The 24,125-nt window shown below is 42.1% G+C and overlaps 1 protein-coding gene across 2 annotated transcripts in view; it reads right to left on the minus strand.

Annotated features, from left to right (window-relative positions):
- Positions 1-24,125, minus strand: part of lyn (LYN proto-oncogene, Src family tyrosine kinase) — a 124,769-nt gene that overhangs the window by 71,340 nt on the left and 29,304 nt on the right. For both annotated transcript variants that reach the window (XM_043688378.2, XM_043688377.2), the window contains exons 6-7: positions 1,497-1,595; positions 1,314-1,417 (exon numbers count right to left, since the gene is read on the minus strand). In XM_043688378.2, coding sequence (XP_043544313.1) covers positions 1,314-1,417; positions 1,497-1,595 — 203 coding nt within the window. The remainder of the gene's footprint in view (positions 1-1,313; positions 1,418-1,496; positions 1,596-24,125) is intronic.

The following is a 24,125-nucleotide window of genomic DNA, read 5'->3' on the forward strand; positions in this document are numbered from 1 at the left end:
GGTATTTACCTGGCAACAGGCAATGTGGAATGTGGGAACCCGGAAAATGAATATGTTTGGGATTGTTTGCAGGCTCTCGTGATGGAGTATTTCCTATTCAATAGGCATTCACTGCTCGATTGAAAGACCCAGCATCAGGAAAATTGTGAGCCACCCCCATCCCATGTGACCCCCACTTGCCATCATTAATCTATGCTTGTACTGTAGGAAATCCTTGGCCTTGAGTAAGTGTACTATCAGCATGTGCTACTGCCACCCTGGTAGCATTGTTGAGCAATGAAAATCTGCCAGCCTTTAATTTTGTGGAAATTCTACCCCTGGATCCTGGGGAGGGTTCACATTGCCTCAACAGATCTTCTCAAAAGGAGAGAACTTTGGGTTCTCACCAACTCTCCAGTAGACTGGCAAGACCTCAGACTCCCTCCATTAAATACCACCTATTTTACATGTAGAAACACAATACTTAGCCCTTGTGGGGAGCACTCAATTTCAAAATGGTATGGTGGAGAACAAACAGAAGTTGGAACAAAGGTATGTAGTGTTGGGAACAAACAGATACAGATGACCTGCTTAATGCTAAAGCTAGAATTTTTAAAATGATGGTATTACATGACCAAAAGGTGAGATAATTCATTTCCTTAGCATTCCAGAACCATCCCCCTCAAAGATATTTGCTCAAAAGAATCCTTGCTTTAGAGAAAGCTTTAGTTATTTTGACGTACGTTTTAATTCTTGCCTTTCTTCTACACAAGATCATATTGAATTGCTCAGCACAACATTCACAATATCCTCTGGAGCTAAAGTTTTCTTTTCCACCTGAAAAAAAATTGGAGTTAAACATAACTCCATAAAATAAATCAGGAGTCCAAGAGTCATAGAGCATAGAAATAGGCCAATTGGCCCACCATGTCTATGCTGACAAACAAGCACCAGGCTACACTCATCCCATTTACCTACACTTGATCCATAGCCTGCTATACCCTGGCATTTTAGGTATTCGTCCAGATGCTTTTTAATTGCTGTGAGAGTAGGCAGTATGTTCCGTATATCTACCACCCTTGCAGTGAAAAGAATCCTTCTATTATGTCCTCCAAACTATTTGCTGTTCATTTTAAACTTGTGTCCTCTGCCCTTAGACACATCAGACATGGGGAAGAGATTCTCATGAACTACTCTGTCTCTACGTCTCATAATTTTGTGCATCTAAAAAGTGTTTATGTATAACATCTAAGTAACCAGTCATAACTCTACAACCCTGCAGTCAGATCTGTCATAAGATGTAAAAATTAAGGAAAAGATTTATAAGGTCCTACCTTTTGATGTTTCACTCTCCCTAATGAGGAAAGCACCAGATTTATTTCCAGCTGATAATAAGAGTCTCTCTGAATCTTTGCGGCTGATATCTTTAAAGAACCACCTGAAAAACATCAAAGGTTAATTTGAGTCTGATAAGTAAAATCCAAAGTGCACCTAAGTATAAAAAAAAAGCAACGTACTCCTCAGTTTCCAGTGTGTTGATGTTTGCCACATAATTGCTGGGAATGTATCCCTCTTTTCTAGTTACAAGAGATTTGGCTTTCCACCATTCACCATGCCTGGAAGAAAAAACATTACATATGAATGGTAGAGTTCTAAGATTAAACAATTGAAAGTCCAAACAATAACTATTCAAACAACTGACAATTCATTTAATATTACCATCAAAACTGCTAAAAATTCTCGGCCCTTGAATTTGCATCCTGCTGTCACCCCTCCAAAAGAAAAACCACATGCTTTGACCAAACAGTAATTGTTGCTTGTTGAGACTCTTTTTTTCCAGAAAATGCATGCTGTTGTTCCAAGTCAGAACTGAAATTGCTAGCTGAATTTATTTGCACCCAATACAAAGAGTTTAGCTGAGTAAAGTTATGAGGATACAATTTCAGTTGGTCCCTAATTAGACTACCATATCCATGCCCAGCAAAAAAAAAATCACTAGATAATATATACTAGGGAAATTAATTTGTCTAAAGGCTGATAAGTCTCCTAGACCTGATGGGTTATGTCCTTGTCTTTAAAAAACTGCAGTGTTATGGACTAAGCCAGACCACTCAAAACATTCTTAAGCAGGCAGCTCAGATCACAACTTTGCAATTTGTTTCAGTAAGTGGACAGTGAAGATTACCCAGATTAAGTTAGCTAGGTTGATTACTAGATTTTAAAACAGATGAAAATTTATTCACAACATTACACAATGAAACACAAAGAACAGGATAAAGAACCCCTACAGAACTCAACCTATCCAAGTAGACTTAATTATGCTGTTCCAAATATACACAACAGTCCCAATAAGCAAACTCCCTTTAAAATCCAGAATAAATGGAACACATACTTACAGGTTGAAGTTGAAGGGCAGCAAAAGAGAGAGAGAGAGAGCGAGAGCGAGAGCAAGAGAGCGAGCGAGAGCGAGAGAGATTCCACACAGCTCACTGTGAAACTCCAAACTGAACTCAAACTGCTCAGCTCAGCTAGTTTGAGAGCTGACCACTCCCCTCTCTTTATACAGGTCACTTCCAAAGCATGGCCACTCTGGCCTGAAGTCTCATCTGTTTACATATAAACAAAAGGCCTACCAAAATCCTTTTAATCTCTGTAGCAAACCAGACTAAACGGAACCTGGCCTGGTTTATTGTCCCTCTGAAAAATATCAAGGACAGAGTGTCCTTGAGCCAAGGAACAGCTCTTAGGAAAAAAAAAGGGACAAGCTTTGTGACATTTCCCCCCTTAAAAGAAAAGAACCATCAATACAAAAAGATTGCTTCATTGTTAACCCTTCAAAACCCAGTTATTAGTCTAAACACACATATACACGAAAATAACTATAAACATGCAAATATGCATAACCACATGCAAAATCAGGCCATGATACACCCACGACTGAACGTCCCCATATCTCATTTGAGTCTCAATAATGCATTGGCAATCACATTTTCATGACCTGCCACATGCACAATTGTCAAATTGAATGGCTGCAACAACAAGTTCCATCTAAACAGTCTGGCATTTTTGTCCTTAAATGTTTCCACAAATGTTAATGGGTTGTGATTAGTGTATATGATTGTCTCAGATGCATTGCTGGTAATATAAACATTGAAATGTTGTAAGGCCATCACCAAGCTTAAAGTCTCTTACTCCACCATTGAATATTTCTGTTGATGAACGTTCAACTTCCTGGAAAAATACCCAATGGGTCTTTCTATCCCTTCGTCATTCTCCTGCAGGAGCACCACACTGACACTCACATCACTGGCATCGATAGCCACCTTGAAAGGCTTCATGTAATCCAGTATGGCTAATACTGGGGCAGTAGCTAACATAGTGTTTAGGCTATCAAATGCCTTTGACAGTCCGCTGTCCACTGAAACTTCTTGCCCTTTTTTAACAATTCGGTGAGTGGAACAGCCACACTGCTAAAGTTCGGTACAAATGTTCAGTAAAATCCACTCAACCCCAGGAACCGTAGTACTGCTTTTTTTGTTGAGGGTGTGGGAAATGCTTCAATTACTTTCGATTTTGCATCCAGTGGGGCCATTTGTCCATGTCTCATAAGATGGTCCAGGAAGGTGACTTGGGCTTTGGCAAATTCATTTTTAGCTAGGTTTACCACCAAGTCTGCCTTCCGATGTCCATCGAACAAGTCCAATAAATGCTGTAAATGTTCCTTCCATGAGTGACTAAACATCACCACGTCATCAATATGTATCACACAGTTGGGTAATCCGCTAATGACCTTATTAGTTAGTCTCTGAAATGTGTCTGGAGGGTTTTTCATAGCAAATGACATGACTTTGAATTGATATAGGAGGAGAAAGTGAGGACTGCAGATGCTGGAGAAGGGCTCCAGCCCAAAACGTCGATTCTCCTGCTCCTTGGATGCTGCCTGACCTGCTGCACTTTTCCAGCAACACATTTTCAACTTTGAATTGATATAGTCCATTTGGCAATATGAAAGCCGAAATTGCCTTTGCTCTCTCTGACAGGAGGTACTTGCCAGTAGCTTCTGAGCAAGTCCAACTTAGAAATGTAAGTTGCTTGTCCCACTTTTTTGACACAGTCCTCAAACCATGGAATTAATATCATCAGTCTTTGTAACAGCATTGACTTTGCGATAGTCCACACATGACCGTTGGGCACCATCTGGCTTTGGCACCATGACTATAGGTGAGCTCCAGTCAATGTAACTCACTGCGATTATGCCATCTTGGAGCATGTACTCTACCTCCGTCTGAACTTGTGCCAACTTTAGGGGGTTATGCCTAGAAGGATGATGCTTAATTGGAACAGCATCTCCTATATCTACACCATGGACAATTAGGTTAATACTTCCCTGTTTATTTACACATATTTCCCCATGTGAATATAATAAGTCTTTCAGGTCATTTCAATTTTCTTGTGGAAGGTAACTCAATAACTTATGACAATTTTTGACAACTTCCTTATTGTCCAACTGGATTTGAGGAATGTCCAATTCAGAATCCTCTGAACTTGGTTTAACACTTTCTCCCCTTGCTTTCCTTCCCTATCAAAATACCTTTTGAGCAAATTCACATGAGATTTTTTCCTGTCTGGAGTCCTTATCAAGTAGCTCACCTCACTCAATTTCTTCTCAATTTGATAAACCTTGCTTTTAATGGGTCACCTCTCACTGGAAGTAACACCAATACCTTATCCCCAACTGCAAAATTGCGAACATGTGATTTCTCATCTATTTCTCGTTTCATTGTATGCTGTGATACTTCTAAATGCTGTCTCACCAACTCTCCAGCTCTATTTAATTGTTCCCTAAAATTTGACACATAGTCCAAATTGGTGGTCTCTGAATTCCAACTTATTAATTTGGAATTTATGGGCAGCACGGTGGCACAGTGGTTAGCACTGCTGCCTCACAGCGCCAGAGACCCGGGTTCAATTCCCGCCTCAGGCGACTAACTGTGTGGAGTTTGCACGTTCTCCCCGTGTCTGCGTGGGTTTCCTCCGGGTGCTCCGGTTTCCTCCCACCATCCAAAGATGTGCAGGGTCAGGTGAATTGGCCATACTAAATTGCCTGTAGTGTTAGGTAAGGGGTAAATGTAGGGGTATGGGTGGGTTTCGCTTCGGCGGGTTGGTGTGGACTTGTTGGGCCGAAGGGCCTGTTTCCACACTTTAACTAATCTAAATCTAAATTTCTCCTTAATCAATTTTAACAGTCCTCTTACTTCATGCCCAAAAATTAATTCAAATGGACTGAATTTAGTAGATTCATTTGGTGCATCTCTGATCGCAAAATGTACAAATGGAACTCCCTTATCCCAATCATCTGGATAATCTTGATGATAAGCCCTCAACATGGTCTTCAGTGTTTGATGCCATCTCTCTAGCACTCCCTGCGATTCCAGATGGTACACAATAGACTTGAATTGCTTTATTCCCAAGTTATCCATAACCTCCTTGAATAGTTTGGATGTGGAGTTTGATCCTTGATCTGACTGGATCTCTATTGGTAGTCCGTATCTAGTAAAAAAAATTAAGTAGTTCTTCTACAACCCTTTTAGCTCTGATGTTGTGTGATGGGATTGCCTCTGGAAATCTAGTCGATACATCCATTATTGTTAATAAATACTTATTCACACTTTTTGTCTGAGGTAGGGGACATACGCAATCAATCAAGACTCTTGTGGAAGGTTCCTCAAATGTTGGAATAGATATTAAAAGGTATAGGTTTTATTACTGCCTATGGTTTTTCGATTAACTGACATGTATGGCATGTCTGGCAAAATTCAACCCTCCCTTTGTTTAGTCCAGGCCAGTAAAAATGTCTTTGTATTTTGGCCTGTGTTTTCCTTACCTCTAAAAGACCTCCAAATGGTAGCTCATATGCCACTCGCAGCACCTCCTTTCTATACCCTACTAACAAAACAATTTGATCTGCTTGAATGTGTGATGATCTCCATTTCCTCATTAAGACATCATTTGTTAAGAAATAACTCTCAGGAATGCATTCACTTTCTTTCTCTGTAAATGCCTTTTGATATAACTGTTTTAACTCCTCATCTTTCTGCTGTAATTCAATCAGCTTAGCAGAGCCAAATATACTGGTATGTTTACCTATTTGCTCCCTCTCTGTTCCACTTATCTGATCAAAGACAGTTTTGGATAACTACATCAGCTTCCTTATCTGTGCCTTTTGATCTCACCTCCTTCAGCTTATGCCTCTGTGATCTTGTGGTCACACAATCAGGGAAAATTCCTGGATAAACATTTTCCAGGTCTTCAGTTGTTTGTGGCTCTACTGGCTTTTCAACATCTACTGGTGAATCAGCTACAACATTTGCAAGGATAAATTGTATTCCTGGAGCTGAGAGTTTGTCCAGTACTCCTGCCACAAACTCTCCACTCTTCTCTGGACTCTAGCCTCACATTACATAATTGAGCACTTTTTGTCTCACCATGAATTCCTGTTACCAGTACGTTTAATGGCAATATTCTCTCAGGAATGCATATCTCCTCATCCCTCAGCATTACAGACTGAGAGGATCCTGTGTGCCTTCATATTGCAACCTCCTTACCTATTGCTTTTGGTGTATGTGAATAAACTTTACCCTTGTATGTATATTTTTAAGCAGGTCTCGCACTTCCTCCTTAATCAAGCTCTGATCATACTGTACATTCTGAGGCAGTTGTCTAACTTCTCTTGTGCTTTTTGTTATTAGTCCAACAAAACTTCCAGGCTTGTCTGGTTTGCCTACATCTAGCTTTCTTCTAGCCCACCAACACTGTGATTTTGTGTGGCCTACTTTATTATAATGAAAACACCGGAGCCTTTTAACTTCTTTGTCCCCCTCAAGGGTTTCTTTTCCACCCTGTGGTAAGTTCTCCTTATGATCTTCACTGAGATATACCTTGCCCTTTCCATGTGAGGAATTCTCTTTTACCTAATTTCTATCCCTCATGGACTGAAGTTGATTCTGGAAGCCAAACTGTATTTTATGGACCAATTCATAATCATCAGCCACTTCAGCTGCTAATCTTGCTGTTTTAACTCTCTGCTCTTCCACATGAGTTTGCACTACTTCCTCACTGAGCCTACTCTCAGTTTTTATCTCCAGCCTTTAAAACTGACTTTCCTTTTCAAGTGTCAGTGTTAGAAGTTCAAGCACACTTTCTTTCTCTGCTCTCATTTTCCCTCTCTTCTGCTCTTCTCTCTTTTTCTCTGTTCTGCTGCTCTCTCTCTTTTTCTCTCTTCTGCTTTGAGTCATGGCTCAAATTGTTTAATTTCTGCTGCCCTTTCCTTATCTCTTGCCTCGAACTCAAGCTGCTTCATTTACAATGGAATTCTTGCCATCTCTATAGATTTTGATAGTTCCTCCAGCAAGGTTAAATGCTGAACTCCTGCTGTAATTCTCTCTCCTTTTCTCACAGAAGCAGGCAGTTCCAATTCCAGCTTCTCTGCTAATTCTTGCAACTTGCTCTTGTTCATTTTTTGCAAAAACTTACAAGGTCACTGCATCCACATCCAGAAAACCTTCGGTGACTGAAAGAGACATGACTATCCCACGTTTTGTTCCAATCAAACCAATACATGAAATAAGGGCACTAGCACCTACCACTCACTGTTTAATATCCCGCAAAGAGCCCCCAGTCTGTTATGGACTAAGCCAGACCACTCAAAACATTCTTAAGCAGGCAGCTCAGACCACAACTTTGCAACTTGCTTCGGTAAGTGGATAATGAAAATTTCACGGATTAAGTTAGCTAGGTTGACTTCTAGATTTTAAAACAGACGAAAATTTATTCATACCATTACACAATGAAACACAAAGAACAGAATAAAGAACCCCTACAGAACTCAACCTATCCAACTAGACTTAATTATGCTGTTCTGAATATACACAACAGTCCTAATAAGCAAACTCCCTTTAAAATCCAGTATAAATGGAACACATGCTTGTAGGTTGAAGTTGAAGGGCAGAAAAAGAGAGAGAGTTTCCACAGATCTCCCTGTTGAATTCCTCACCACGCCAGACTGAAGTAAAACTGCTCAGCTCAGCTAGCTGGAGAGCTAACCACTCCCCTCTCTTTATACAAGTCACTTCCAAAGCATGACCACTTTGGCCTGAAGTCTCATCTGCTTACACAAACAAAATCCTTTTCATCTCTGTACCAAACCAGACTGATCAGAGTCTGGCCCAGTTTATTGCTCCCTGAAAAAAAAACAAGGACAGAGTCTCCTTGAGTCAAGGAACAGCTTTTAGAACAAAAGGGACGAGCTTTGGGACAGTAGCTTCAGAGATAATTGATGGACGAGTAATAGTTTTCCAAGAATACTTAGATTCATAAAAACCAATTGGAAAAGTGATTGGAAAACCACCATTGCAACACCCTTATTCAAAAAGGGAGGGAGACAAGAAAAAGTTAACTGTAGGCCAATTAGCTTAGCACAGGTCACTGGAAAAATGTTCCAGTCTATCGTAAAGGATGTAATTGCAGAAAATTTAGAAATATATAGTAAATATATATGTGTTCACTGGGGAAGACACAAGCAATCTCCCAGAGGTAATAGTGGCTGAAAGACCTGAACTGAAGGGAATATATATTTACCAGAAAATGGTGTTGGAGAGACTGTTAGGTCTGAAGGCTGATAAGTCCCTGGGACCTGATGGTCTGCATCCCAGGGTACTGAAGGAGGTTGCTCTAGAAATCGTGGATGAATTGGTGATCATTTTCCAATGTTCTATAGATTCAGGATCAGTTCCTGAGGAGTGGAGGGTGGCTAATGTTGTCCCACTTTTTAAGAAAGGAGGGAGAGAGAAAGCAGGGAACTATAGACCAATTAGTCTGACCTCAGTGGTGGGAAAGATGCTGGAATCTATTATAAAGGATGACATTACGACACATCTGGATAGTAGTAACAGGATAGGTCAGAGTCAGCATGGATTTATGAAGGGGAAATCATGCTTGACTAATCTTCTGGAATTTTTTGAGGATGTAATTCTGAAGATGGACAAGGGAGATCCAGTGGATGTAGTGTAACTGGACTTTCAGAAAGCCTTTGATAAAGTCCCACATAGGACGTTAGTGAGCAAAATTAGGCCGCATGATATTGGGGGCAAAATACTGACTTGGATTGAAAATTGATTGGCTGACAGGAAACAAAGTAGTGATAAACGGCTCCCTTTCAGAATGGCAGTGGGGCACCGCAGGGATCCGTGCTGGGACCGCAGCTTTTTACAAGATACATTAATGATATAGATGATGGTATAAAAAGTAATATTAGCAAAATTGCTGATGATACAAAGCTGGGTGGCAGGGTGAAATGTAAGGAGGATGTTAGGAGATTACAGGGTGATCTGGACAGGCTAGGTGAGTGGACAGATGCATGGCAGATGCAGTTTAATGTGGATAAATGTGTGGTTGTTCACTTTGGTGGCAAGAACAGGAAGGCAGACTACTACCTAAATGGAATCAAGTAAGGTAAAGGGGCAGTACAACGAGATCTAGGTGTTCTTGTACATCAGGCAATGAAAGCAAGCATGCAGGTACAGCAGGCAGTGAAGAAAGCTAATAGCCTGCTGGCCTTCATAACACGAGGAATTGAGTATAGAAGCAAAGAGGTTCTTCTGCAGCTGTATAGGGCCCTGGTGAGACCGCACCTGGAATATTGTGTGCAGTTCTGGTCTCCAAATTTGAGGAAAGACATTCTGGCTATTGAGGGAGTGCAGTGTAGGTTCATGAGGTCAATTCCTGGAATGGCGGGATTACCTTACACTGAAAGACTGGAGTGACTGGGCTTGTATACCCTTGAGTTTAGAAGACTGAGAGGAGATCTGACTGAGACGTATAAGATTATTAAAGGATTGGTCATTCTGGAGGCAGGAAACATGTTTCCGCTGATGGAGGAGTCCTGAACCAGAGGACACAACTTAAAAATACGGGGTAGACCATTTAGAACAGAGTTGAGGAGAAATTTCTTCACCCAGAGAGTGGTGGGTGTGTGGAATGCTCTGCCCCAGAAGCCTATGGAGGCCAAGTCTCTGGATACTTTCAAGAAAGAGTTGGATGGAGGTCTTAAGGATAGCGGAATCAAGGGTTATGGGAATAAGGCAGAAACAGGTTACTGATTGAGGATAATCAGCCATGATCATAATGAATGGTGGTGCTGGCTCGAAGGGTAGAATGGCCGACTCCTGCACCTGTTGTCTATTATCTATTGTCTAATCAAGCGGTGACACTCTTGTTTCATGAAAGAGAAATCATATCTGACAAATGTATTATAGTTCTTTGAGAAGGTAACATGTAGAATAAACAAGAAAATAGTGGATGAAATCAGAAATCAGAAATAAGGTGGGTGAACTTAAGGCGTGGATCGGTACCTGGGACTACGATGTTGTGGCCATCACGGAAACGTGGATAGAAGAGGGACAGGAATGGTTGTTGGAGGTTCCTGGTTGCAGATGTTTCTGTAAGATTAGGGAGGGTGGTAAAAAAGGAGGGAGGGTGGCATTGCTAATTAGAAATGGTATAACGGCTGCAGAAAGGCAGTTCGAGGGAGACCTGCCTTTGGAGGTAGTATGGGCTGAAGTCAGAAATAGGAAAGGTGCAGTCACCTTGTTGGGTGTTTACTATAGACCCCCCAATAGCAGCAGAGATGTGGAGAAACAGATTGGGAAACAGATTTTGGAAAGGTGCAGAAGCCACAGGGTCGTAGTCATGGGCGACTTCAACTTCCCAAATATTGATTGGAAGCTCTTTAGATCAAGTAGATTGGATGGGGCGGTGTTTGCGCAGTGTGTCCAGGAAGCCTTTCTAACTCAGTATGTAGATTGTCCGACCAGAGGGGAGGCCATATTGGATTTGGTACTCGGTAATGAACCGGGACAAGTGATGGGCTTGTTAGTGGGTGAACATTTTGGTGATGGTGACCACAATTCTGTGACTTTCACCTTGGTTATGGAGAGAGATAGGTGCGTGCAACAGGGTAGGTTTTACAACTGGGGGAAGGGTAATTACGATGCTGTAAGACAGGATCTGAGGAGCATAATTTTGGAGCATAGACTGTCAGGGAAGGATGTCGTGGAAATGGGGAACTTTTTCAAGGAACAGATACGACGTGTCCTTGATATGTATGTACCTGTCAGGCAGGAAAGAAATGGTCGTGTGAGGGAACCTTGGTTGACGAGGGAGGTTGAATGTCTTGTAAAGAGGAAGAAGGAGGCTTACGTAAGGTTGAGGAAACAGGGTTCAGACAGAGCAGTGGAGGGATACAGGATAGCCAGAAGGGACCTGAAGAAAGGGATTAGGAGAGCTAAGAGAGGGCATGAAAAATCTTTGGCGGATAGGATCAAGTATAACCCAAAGGCATTTTATGCGTATGTGAGAAACATGAGAATGACGAGAACGAGGGTAGGTCCGATCAAGGACGTAGTGGGAGACTGTGTATTGAGTCGGAAGAGATAGGAGAGGTCTTGAATGAGTACTTCTCTTCAGTATTTACGAACGAGAGGGACCGTATTGTTGAAGAGGAGAGTGTGAAACGGACTGGTAAGCTAGAGGAGATACTTGTTAGGAAGGAAGATGTGTTGGACATTTTGAACAACTTGAGGATAGACAAGTCCCCCGGGCCTGACGGGATATATTCTAGGATTATGTGGGACGCAAGAGAGGAAATTGCAGTACCGTTGGCAATGATCTTTTCGTCTTCACTGTCAACGGGGGTGGTACCAGGGGACTGGAGAGTGGCGAATGTTGTGCCCCTGTTCAAAAAAGGGAATAGGGATAACCCCGGGAATTACAGGCCAGTTAGTCTTACTTCGGTGGTAGGCAAAGTAATGGAAAGGGTACTGAGGGATAGGATTTATGAGTATCTGGAAAGACACTGCTTGATTAGGGACAGCCAGCACGGATTTGTGAAGGGTAGGTCTTGCCTTACAAGTCTGATTGAATTCTTGAGGAGGTGACCAAGCATGTGGATGAGGGTAGAGCAGTGGATGTAGTATACATGGATTTTAGTAAGGCATTTGATAAGGTTCCCCATGGTAGGCTTATGTGGAAAGTCAGGAGGCATGGGATAGAGGGAAATTTGGCCAATTGGATAGAAAACTGGCTAACCGGTCGAAGTCAGAGAGTGGTGGTAGATGGCAAATATTCAGCCTGGAGCCCAGTTACAAGTGGAGTTCCGCAGGGATCAGTTCTGGGTCCTCTGCTGTTTGTAATTTTTATTAATGTCTTGGATGAGGGAGTCGAAGGGTGGGTCAGTAAATTTGCAGATGATACGAAGATTGGTGGAGTTGTGGATAGTGAGGAGGGCTGTTGTCGGCTGCAAAGAGACTTAGATATGATGCAGAGCTGGGCTGAGGAGTGGCAGATGGAGTTCAATCCTGCCAAGTGTGAGGTTGTCCATTTTGGAAAGACAAATAAGAATGCGGAATACAGGGTTAACTGTAGGGTTCTTAGTGAGGTGGAGGAGCAGAGGGATCTTGGGGTCTATGTTCATAGATCTTTGAAAGTTGCCACTCAGGTGGATAGAGTTTATAAGAAGGCCTATGGTGTATTAGCGTTCATTAGCAGAGGGATTGAATTCAAGAGTCGTGAAGTGATGTTGCAACTGTACAGGACTTTGGTTAGGCCACATTTGGAGTACTGTGTGCAGTTCTTGTTGCCTCACTTTAGGAAAGATGTGGAAGCTTTGGAGAGGGTGCAGAGAAGATTTACCAGGATGTTGCCTGGAATGGAGAATAGATCGTACGAGGATAGGTTGAGAGTGCTACGCCTTTTCTCGTTGGAACGGCGAAGGATGAGGGGTGACTTGATAGAGGTTTATAAGATGATCAGAGGAATAGATAGAGTAGACAGTCAGAAACTTTTTCCCCGGGTACAACAGAATGTTACAAGGGGACATAAATTTAAGGTGAAGGGTGGAAGGTATAGGGGAGATGTCAGGGGTGGGTTCTTTACCCAGAGAGTGGTGGGGGCATGGAATGTGCTGCCTGTGGGAGTGGTAGAGTCAGAATCTTTGGTGACCTTTAAGCGGCAATTGGATAGGTACATGGATGGGTGCTTAAGCTAGGACAAATGTTCGGCACAACATCGTGGGCCGAAGGGCCTGTTCTGTGCTGTATTGTTCTATGTTCTATGTTCTATGAAATATATCTGGATTTCCAAAGGACATTTGAGAATGTAGGACTACTTGATAAGAGAACACTTCATGGTTTTGGGAATAGAGGATTGGCTAATTGAAAATAGAAAGCTGGGTTAAAGGGTTTTTTCAGCAGGACAACCCTTAAATGAGTCAGTGGAATGCCACAGGGATCAGTGTTGGGACCACAATTATTTACAATATATATTGATGTTTTGGATGATGGAAGTGAAGGTTCTACACTCAAGTTTGCAGATGACACACAAATAGGTGGGAATGTAAGTAGTGATGATGACAGATGAATCTACAGAGGGATTCTGGTTAAGCGCGGGTTAAATGAATGAGCAAAAACTTGGCAGTTGGAATATAATATGCGAAAATGTAAGGTTATGCACTTTGGCAGGAAGACTAGAAGACTTGAGTATTATTTAAAGGGTGAAAATTTAGAGCAAGCCAGCACAGAGGGATTTGGTGGTCCTTGTGCGCAAATCACAAAAAGCTAGCATTCAACTGTGCACCAAGTGTGTGCACATTCAGCAATTGACCGAGCATATTGCGGCGCTGACGAAAGAACTCGAAGACCTTAGGCTCATCCGAGAGAACGAGATCTTTCTGGACAAGACCTTCAGCGATGTTATTACACCAATCATGCCAGAAGAGAGCAAATGATGAGGAAGGCAGAGAGGAGACAGGTGCAAGAGACCCCGGGAGAAGTACCTGTCAGGAACAAGTTGAAGCTTTTGGAAGCAGAGACTGATGACACTGCCAGCTCGCAAGGTGGCCACGTTTGTCAATCAAAAATTGCCGCAGAGGTAGAGCGGAAGAGTCGGACATCGCACAGAGCCATGGTAATAGGGGACTCCATCGTGAGAGGAACTGACCGGGGTTTTTGTGGCAGCAGACAGGATTTAAGGATGGTGTGTTGCTTTCCTGGTGCTAGAGTGAAAGACATCGCGGACAGAGTGCAGGAAATCCTCAAGGATGAGGGTGAAGAGCCAGAGGTGGTGGTACATGTCGGCACAAATGATGTCGGGAAGAAGAGGAGGAACATACTACAGCGAGACTTTGGAGAACTAGGAAGAAGGCTGAAAAGCAGGACGTCCAAGGTGGTTATCTCCGGTTTGCTTCCAGTTCCTCGGGCTAGTGTGGCCAGAAACAGGGAGATAATGGACTTGAACGCGTGGTTGGGGAACTGGTGCAGGAAGCAAGGATTCAAGTTCTTGGATCACTGGGGTATATTTTGTGGTAAACATAAATTCTACAAGAGAGACGGCTTGCACCTAAATAGGTTAGGGACCAGTATTCTGGCAGGCAGGTTTTCTACTGCAACACCGCTAGATTTAAACTAAGTAGCCGGGGGGAGGGGACAAGCTGGATGTTTAAAAAGGAAATTGAAGGGAAAGTTAGAACAAGAGAAGTCAAGAAAGACAACTGTATTAATGAGGCAGAAAACTCGGAAAGGCATCATGCTGTAAGGTTGAGTGAAATAAGGGTTGATGGGAAGGGTGAGAGCAGTAACAAATTAAAAATACTATACATGAATGCACGAAGCATTAGACATAAGATAGATGAGCTTGAGGCTCTTTTGGAAATTGGCAGATACGATATTGTGGGGATAACTGAGACGTGGCTTCAAGTGGACAGGGCCTGTGAAATGAATATTCAAGGATACACGTGTTATCGTAAGGACAGACTGACGGGCAGAGGAGGTGGGGTGGCCTTGTTAGTAAGGGATGATATTCAGTCCCTTGCGCTGGGGGACCTAGAGTCAGGAGATGTAGAGTCAGTGTGGATAGAGCTTCGAAATACCAAGGGTAAAAAGACCCTCTTGGGAGTCATCTACAGGCCCCCAAACAGTAGTCTGGATGTCGGATGGAAGTTAAATCAGGAGCTGAAATTGGCCTGTCGCAAAGTTGTCACTACAGTTGTTATGGGGGATTTTAACATGCAGGTAGACTGGGAGAATCAGGATGGTATTGGGCCACAAGAAAGAGACTTTGTGGAGTGCCTCAGAGATGGATTCTTAGAGCAGCTGGTGCTGGAGCCGACCAGGGAGAAGGCAATTCTGGATCTGCTATTGTGTAACAAACCAGAATTGGTCAGAGACCTCGAAGTGAAGGAGCCATTGGGAAGTAGTGACCATAATACAATAAGCTTCAATCTGCAATTTGAGAGGGAGAGGGTACAGTCGGAAGTGACAGTACTTCTGTTGAATAAAGGGAATTATGGAGCTATGAGGGAGGAGCTGGCCAAAGTTCAATGGTGCAATACCTTAGCAGGGATGACCGTGGAGGAACAATGGCGGATATTTCTGTGTATAATGCAGAAGTTGCAGGATCAGTTCATTCCTAAAAGGAAGAAAGATCCCAGGAGGAGGCATGGGCGGCCGTGGCTGACGAGGAAAGTAAAGAAACATATAAAGTTAAAAGAGAAAAAGTATAACATAGCTATAAGTGGGAAAACTGAGGACTGGGAAGCTTTTAAAGAGCAACAGAGGATTACTAAGAAGGAAATACGCAGAGGAAAAATGAGGTATGAAGGTAAACTGGCCAAGAATATTAAGGAGGATAGTAAAAGCTTTTTTAGGTATGTGCAAGGCAAAAAAATGGTTAGGACAAAAATTGGGCCCTTGAAAACAGAAACAGGGGAATATATTACTAGGAACAAAGAAATGGCAGAGGTATTAAATGGGTACTTCAGATCTGTGTTCACTTGGGAAGGCACAAGCAATCTCCCTGAGGTAACAGTGGCTGAAGGACCTGAACTTAAGGGAATTTATATTTGCCAGGATTTGGTGTTGGAGAAGCTGTCAGGTCTGAAGGTTGATAAGTCTCCGGGGCCTGATGGTCTGCATCCCAGGGTACTGAAGGAGGTGGCTCGGGAAATCGTGGATGCGTTGGTGATTATTTTCCAGAGTTCAATAGATTCGGGGTCGGTTCCTGAGGATTGGAGGGTGGCAAATGTTATACCACTTTTTAAGAAAGGTGGGCGAGAGAAAGCAGGTAATTATAGACCAGTTAGTCTGACCTCAGTGGTGGGAAAGATGTTGGAGTCTATTATAAAGGATGAAATTACTGCACATCTGGATAGTAGTAACAGGATAGGACAGAGTCAGCATGGATTTATGAAGGGGAAATCATGCTTGACTAATCTTCTTGAATTTTTTGAGGATGTAACTATGAAGTTGGACGAGGGAAATCCAGTAGATGTAGTGTACCTGGACTTTCAGAAAGCTTTTGATAAAGTCCCACACAGGAGGTTAGAGAGTAAAATTAGGGTGCATGGTATTGGGGGCAAAGTACTAGATTGGATTGAAAATTGGTTGGCTGATAGGAAACAAAGGGTAGTGATAAACGGCTCCATTTCGGAATGGCAGGCAGTGACCAGTGGAGTACCGCAGGGATCCGTGCTGGGACCACAGCTTTTTACAATATATGTTAATGATATAGAAGATGGTATCAGCAATAACATTAGCAAATTTGCTGATGATACAAAGCTGGGTGGCAGGGTGAAAAGTGATGAGGATGTTAGGAGATTACAGGGTGACCTGGACAAGTTAGGTGAGTGGGCAGATGCATGGCAGATGCAGTTTAATGTGGTTAAATGTATGGTTATCCACTTTGGTGACAAGAACAGGAAGGCAGATTACTACCTAAATGGAATCAATTTATGTAAAGGGGCAGTACAGAGAGATCTGGGTGTTCTTGTACACCAGTCAATGAAGGCAAGCATGCAGGTACAGCAGGTAGTGAAGAAGGCTAATAGCATGCTGGCCTTCATAACAAGAGGAATTGAGTATAGAAGCAAAGAGGTGCTTCTGCAGCTGTATAGGGCCCTGGTGAGACCACACCTGGAGTACTGTGTGCAGTTCTGGTCTCCAAATTTGAGAAAAGACATTCTGGCTATTGAGGGAGTGCAGTGTAGGTTCACGAGGTCAATTCCTGGAATGGCAGGATTACCTTACACTGGAAGACTGAAGTGACTGGGCTTGTATACCCTTGAGTTTCGAAGATTGAGAGGAGATCTGATTGAGACGTATCAGATTATGAAAGGACTGGACAATCTGGCAGTAGGAAACATATTTCCACTGATGGGTGAGTGCCGAACCAGAGGACACAGCTTAAAAATACGGGGTAGACATATTTAAGACAGAGCTCAGGAGAAACCTCTTCACCCAGAGAGTGGTGGCTGTGTGGAATGCTCTGCCACAGGGGGCAGTGGAGGCCCACTCTCTGGATTCATTTAAGAAGGAGTTGGATAGAGCTCTCAAAGATAGTGGAATCAAGGGTTATGGAGATAAGGCAGGAGCAGGATACTGATTTGGAATGATCAGCCATGATTATATTGAATGGCGGTGCAGGCTCGAAGGGCTGAATGGCCTACTCCTGCTCCTATTGTCTATTTTCTATATTGTCTAACTTCAGTGAATAATAGGAGAGGCAAATGGAATTTTGGCCTTTATTTCAAAGGGAATGAAACATAAGAATAGGGAGATCTTGCGAAAGCAATACAAGACACAAGTCAGATCACACCTGGAATAGGGTGACCAGTTTTGATCCCTTATCCAAGAGTAGATATACTGGCATTGGAAGCAATTTAGAGAAGATTAGGTTAGATTCCCTAGTGTGGAAACATGCCCTTCGGCCCAACAAGTCCACACCGACCCTCTGAAGAATAATCCACCCAGATCAATTTCCCTCTGACAAATGCACCTAACACTATGGCCAATTCATCTGGTCTGTGGGAGGGAACCGGAGCACCCATAGGAAACCCATGCAGACACGGGGAGAATGTGCAAACTGCACACACAGTTGCCTAAGGCAGGAATTGAACCTAGGTCCCTGGTGCTGTGAGGCAACAGTGCTAACCACTGAACCACCGTGCTAGATTATACAATTCACTAGATTCTGGTATCAAAGGATTTTCATTTGTGGAGAAGTTTAGTAGATGGACTTGTATTCATTTGAACAGATGACAGAGGTTAACTTATTGAAACATACAAGATCATTAGAGGACTTGACAGAATAGATGCTGAGAGGTTGGTTCCCCTTGTGGTACAGTCCAGAACTTGAGATGGTAATGAGGAGGAACTTCTCAGAGGGTAGCAAATCTGTGGAATTCTTTAGAGGACTATCATGTTTGGCTCAGTAAGTATATTTAAAGCTGTGATAGATAGACTTTTAATCAGTAAGTGAATCAAAGATTATGGGAAAAGGCAAACAAGTGGAGTTCAGGATTCAGATCAGCCAAAATCTTGTTGAATGACAAGGAGAATTGATGGGCTGAATGTCTATTTATGCTTCTAATGTCTTATGGTCATACTGTCAGTTAATCCATCCAGGTAGTAACTGTCAATGTTTTTACTTAAAGTTTTCAAATGTTTTCTTAAGATCATGACAAGTTTAGATAATTATCTAATTTATAGGGGGTCACTTTTTTTGTAATTCTTTTCATCGAGGTTGATTTATTCATGCATTTGCACCTTGAAGTGGCATTGCATTTTAAGCATTTTGCCTCATCATAATTCAATTTCAACAGTTCTAACCAGTGGAAAGGTTTAAAGATGATGTTTTCAAAAATACAGGGGTAAATCCTGCTAACAGTCATCCACTTTGTTGATAGATTTATAAACTGGAGAAAGGCAAACTCTATAAAGCCAAGGGACGTTTTGGAAAGTACACTGATTGCAACTACTTGATGGAAAGTCAGTGGCAAATCCATGAGTGGCATTAAAAAGCGAGATTCTGCATGCTCAGGTGCAACCAAACAAACAGTCAGATGCCGTAATATCTCCATAATGACTTTTGGTCAAGGTGCGATAGCTAACATCGATTACTGATCATAGGAAGAAGCTTGTACAGACTAGAAAAGTGATGACTCATCATAGAATTCAGATGGGTTAGCGTGTGAAATTCTGGTTATGCACCGACTTCTGCTAAAGTCAGCTGATGCCCAAAGGAACTATGTTATTAATCAGGAAGTTTCTGATGTCTCAGGAAATAACAGTGATGCGTACGTGTTTATACATTTCCACATTGAAATAAGTGAGGCAAATGATTAACATTTTCACACATAATTCTCAGTTTAAGATAAAGCAGAGATTCTATTTTTATAGTATTTTTAGCATTATACAATGTTCAAAAACATGGAGACTGTAGACCAATTGACATCAGGAAAATTAGGAGAAATGACAAAAGCAAATGGTGATGAAAATGACGACAAAAAGCAAAAGGGCAGTAGAAAACCCAATTTTAATTATGCCATTGTGCTTAAAAAAGCTTGGTTTGAAAATGTTTTCTTCCTTCTTCCCAGCAAAGTCTACATGGCATTTCACAATCAAATGATAGAAATTCTATGAAATGAAACTAATTTAAAAAAAAAGCTGGTTGATTAGCAGCAGTAATTTTAAGCCTAGGTGAGTGGGTGAAAATCTGATGAATTTTAACGGCATCCATATGCATCAAACTGGTTTGTGCTCAAGCCTCGTCTCATTAGCAGAATTAGCCATGTATGTCAGAGAACAGATGGCCTTGCAGAGTGAAAGGAGTCATTTCCTTTTGTGTTTCCTTTCGAGCACTGAAACAAGGTTGTTTAAATAGCTATTTATTGTACAGCGTAGACAGAGGAGATGAAAGTCTTATCTTCCTGTCTCATGGGGGCAGGGTGGTATTAAGAAATGTCTTTCTGAAAACAAAACAAAATTTCAGTACATCACCTCTACTTGACAGAGAAAACATATGATTTGATTTATTACTGTCACATATACTGTGATGCAGTGAAAAATGTTCTTTTGCATGGTCTACAGGCAGATCGTACCATATGCAGTGCATCAAGTAGCAGAACAGAGTGCAGAATACAGTGTTACAGACAGAGAAGGTGCAAAGGGAGAGATCAACATCAACAGTTGAGAAGCCCATTCAAAAATCTGATAAAAGCAGGGAAGAAGCTGTTCTTGAATCTGTTCATACATGTATTGAAACTCTTATATCTTCTGCCCAATGAAGAAAGTGAAAGAGAGTATAACCGGGGTGGGAAGGGTCTTTGTTTGTGTTGGTTGTTTGCCCAAGGCAGCAGAAAGTATAGATGGAGTCAATGGATGGAAGGCTGGTTTGCGTGATGGACTGGGCTGTGTTCATGACTCTTTATAGTTTCAGAGAATTTCCTTCACCTCTTAAGGAAGTAGAAGTGTTGTTATGCTTTCAATGTGGGTGGGCCAGGATGGATTGGTGGTGATCATCACTCCCAGGACCTTGATACTCTGGACCATTTCCACCTCTGCACCATTGTTGCAGATAGGGGCGTGCCCTCCATTACCCTTTCTGAAGTCAATAACTAGCTCCTTCATTTTGTTGATATTGATGGAGAGATTGTCATCTTTGCACTATGCACTATCTGATTTCTATCTTGTCATTGTTTGAGATCCAACCTACAATGGTGGTGTCATCAGCAAACTTGTAAATGGAGTTGGGGCAGTATTTGACAACACAGTTATGAGTGTATAAGAAGTACAATAGGCAGATGAGTACGTAGCCTTGCAGGACACTGGTGCTGAGGATTGTCATGAAAGAGGTGTTGTTGCCTATTCTTATTGATTGCGATCTATGGCTCAGGAAGTCGAGAAACCAGTAACAGAGGGGTGAGCCGAGACCTAGGTCTCAGAGAATGGTGATGAGTTTGTTTGGAATTACAGAGTTGAAGGTGAAGCTGTCGTTAATAATAGAAGCCTGACCTAGATATCCTTGCAATCCAAACATTCCAGGGATGAGGGTCAGGCCAGGGAGAATGGACCTGTTGCATCGGTAGTCAAATCGCAAACAATCAAGAAAAGGCTGGAATTAATGTCAGTCATGACTAACTTATCAAAGCATTTCATGATTATGGAGGTCAGTGCCACTGGGCAGTAGTCATTGAGGAATGCTGCATAATTTTTCTTTGATATTGGCATGATGGTGGGCTTCTTTAAGTGGGTGGAGACTTCAGATTGAACTAAGGAGAGGCTAAAGATGTCAGCAAATATTCCTACCAATTGGTCTGCAAATGATCTGAGTGAATGACCAGGCCAGTGGCTTTCTGTGGGGTCACTCTCAAGAAGGCTGATCTAAAATCTGTGGTAGTGGGTTTGGGTGCATCTGAAGCTGTTGGGATAGGTGACATTATTTCTCTGACATCCTGTTCAAAATGAGCATAGACTGCATTGAACAAATCAGATATGGATGTATTATCACCTGCAACTCTGTTCAACTTTACTTTGTAGTCTGTTATGTGGTGTAAGTCTTGCCACAAACAACAAGTATCAGTGTGTTTAGTATGGCTCTCAAGCTTAATTTGGTATTATCTTTCGGGGTCTCTGCTGGCTTTGCAAAGATCGTACCTGTACAGGGTCATCTGATTGAACACCTCAGACCTGGCCTTCAGAAGGGAGTGGATCTCTTGGTTCATCCATGGTTTCCAGTTAGGGAACATTTGGAGTAACTTCTTTGACATGTAATCTGCTACACTCTTACTAATGAAGTCTGTGATGGTAGTGGCATACTCGTTTAGGTTTGTCGCTAAATTCTTGAATATGGACCAGTCCACCAACTCTAAGCAGTCCCATAGAAGATCTTCCACTGCCGAGGCCAACACTGCCCTACTGTGAATGAATGGAAGAAAATCTGAAAAGTGCGATCAAAACTGAGAACTCTTTGGCTCATGTGGTTTAATCAGTCTAGTTATTTAAAAAAAGTTATACCAAAATAAAAAATGTCTGGTTTTTTGCTCTTTGACTTTGCTCAAAGATTCTATAGAAGTGAATAACAAGAAACAGCAACTTATTCTTGGATTCAATTTTTGTTCTCTTTGCCCAAAGCTGAATTTGAGAACAGGAATCTTGGCCAAAGATGGAGCAAAAGTTTCTGAAGTTCTTTTTCTGAACCTTGTCTTCAGGCTGAAATGAAGGCTAGAAGGCTGAACTGAGGGAAATGTTGAGTGGGATTTCACCAGAGTGACCCATTTATGACTAGAGTGTGGACTCACCATTTATTTATGGAAGGATGATACGCTCTCAAACCTGGGTGGCCAAATTGAAAGCAGTAGTGACAACTAAATGAAGGAGAGGGTTACATACTCCCACTACAACAGTCTTAGAGATTAAATAAATATGGCTTTTGCAGTCAGACACCACTGGAGAGAGGTGGCATAATGGTAACGTCACTGTCCGAGCTATCCAGAGGATACGGGTTAAAATTCTGGGGACATGGGTTCTGGGGACATCCTATTGTGGCAGATGATGAAATTCAAATTCAATAAACCGGTCCCTGTCAAATGCAGGAACCTGAAGCAGACCTTATAGAGGTTTACAAAATGGTGAGGGGCATGGATAGGATAAATAGACAAAGTCTTTTCCCTGGGGTGGAGGATTCCAAAACTAGAGGGCATAGGTTTAGGGTGAGAGGGGAAAGATATAAAAAAGACCTAAGGGGCAACTTTTTCATGTAGAGGTATGGAATGAGCTGCCAGAGAAAATGGTGGAGGTTGGCAAAATTGCAACATTTAAAAGGCATCTGGATGGGTATATGAATAGGAAGGGTTTGGAGGGATATGGGCCAGGTGTTGGCAGGTGGGACTAGATTGGGTTGGGATATCTGGTCGGCATGGACGAGTTGGACCGAAAGGTCGGTTTTCGTGCTGTACATCTCTATGACTCTGTGATAGGAAAATTCTAGTTGGCATCTACAAACAAATCTTAATAGGCCACTTGCCACAGCATCTTCTAGGTCTAGCTTCAGTAAATAGCCTTGGAGATATGGTAAGGAGTCATGGAAAAGACATTGTGCTTTTAAATATCAACTCACCTCTTATCAGCATCAGCGGCACTTAAAATCAAGCCCATTGTTTCTATATAACAATTAAAGTAAACTAGCAATCTCACATGCTTTCCACAAATAATTCGTTTTGGGTGTAATTCTCCATATACACCATGGTGAAATGGTACTGATGAGATTGCTCTAAGTAAAAAATAAAATGTTGAATGGTGGCAATCTATAAAATCCAATTATTTGTGGTGCAATATATACAAAAGAGACATATCTTTCCTGATTAAACACAGCACACAAATTATATGGCAGTTTACCCATGCTATTGTCATTGTTTAGATAGTACAGAGAATACACACGGTCATGGTTTACTTAAAAAACTGGAACTCCTGCAGCTGAACAGGAACAGTTGTGATTGCTACTTGGCATACATTCCATCCACCAGTGCTTTCTCCCACTGTTGATGTCATTGTCACGTCCTGCTTCCCACCTCTCCTGAGAAACTAGTGGTGGGAGAATGCACATATGCATCAGCAATTGGAATAGGGGTTGGTTGGACACATGCTCCTGCTTGGTGACAGACAAGGACACAAAGCTGGGTAGAAGCATGAAGTGTGTGGAGGAAGATGCAGAGATATTTCAGTACAATTTGGACAAGACAATGTGACAAATAAAAGGCAGATGAAGTATCATGTGGATAAATGTGAGGTTATCCAGATTGGTAGCAAAAACAGGCAGGTATATTATTATCAGAATGGTGATAGATTGGGAAAAAAGGAGGTGCAAAAAGACCAGGTGGTCCTTGTGCACCAGTTGCTGAAAGTAAGCAGCGGTGAAGAAGGTGAATGGTATTTTGGCCTTCATTGCGAGAGAATTTGCAAACAGGAACAGGGCCATCTTGCTGCAATTTGAAGAGGACCTTGGTGAGACCACACCCAGAGTATACCATGCAGTTTTGATCTCCTTACCTGAGGAAGGATGTTCTGACTATGGAGGGAACGTAAGAAAGATTTACAGGCTGCTTCCTGAGATGGTAGTGTTGTCTAACAGAGAGACCAAAGGGTATAGGTACACAGTCCTTTGAAAGATGTGACACAAATAGACAGGGTGATTAAGAACATGTTTAACACACTTGACTTCATTGCCCATACCATTCAGTATAGGAGTTGAGATACCATGTA

The sequence above is a fragment of the Chiloscyllium plagiosum genome, unplaced genomic scaffold (assembly GCF_037043375.1).
Source record: "Chiloscyllium plagiosum isolate Xiang-an unplaced genomic scaffold, Cpla_swu_hap1 HiC_scaffold_4, whole genome shotgun sequence".
Taxonomy (NCBI): domain Eukaryota; kingdom Metazoa; phylum Chordata; class Chondrichthyes; order Orectolobiformes; family Hemiscylliidae; genus Chiloscyllium; species Chiloscyllium plagiosum.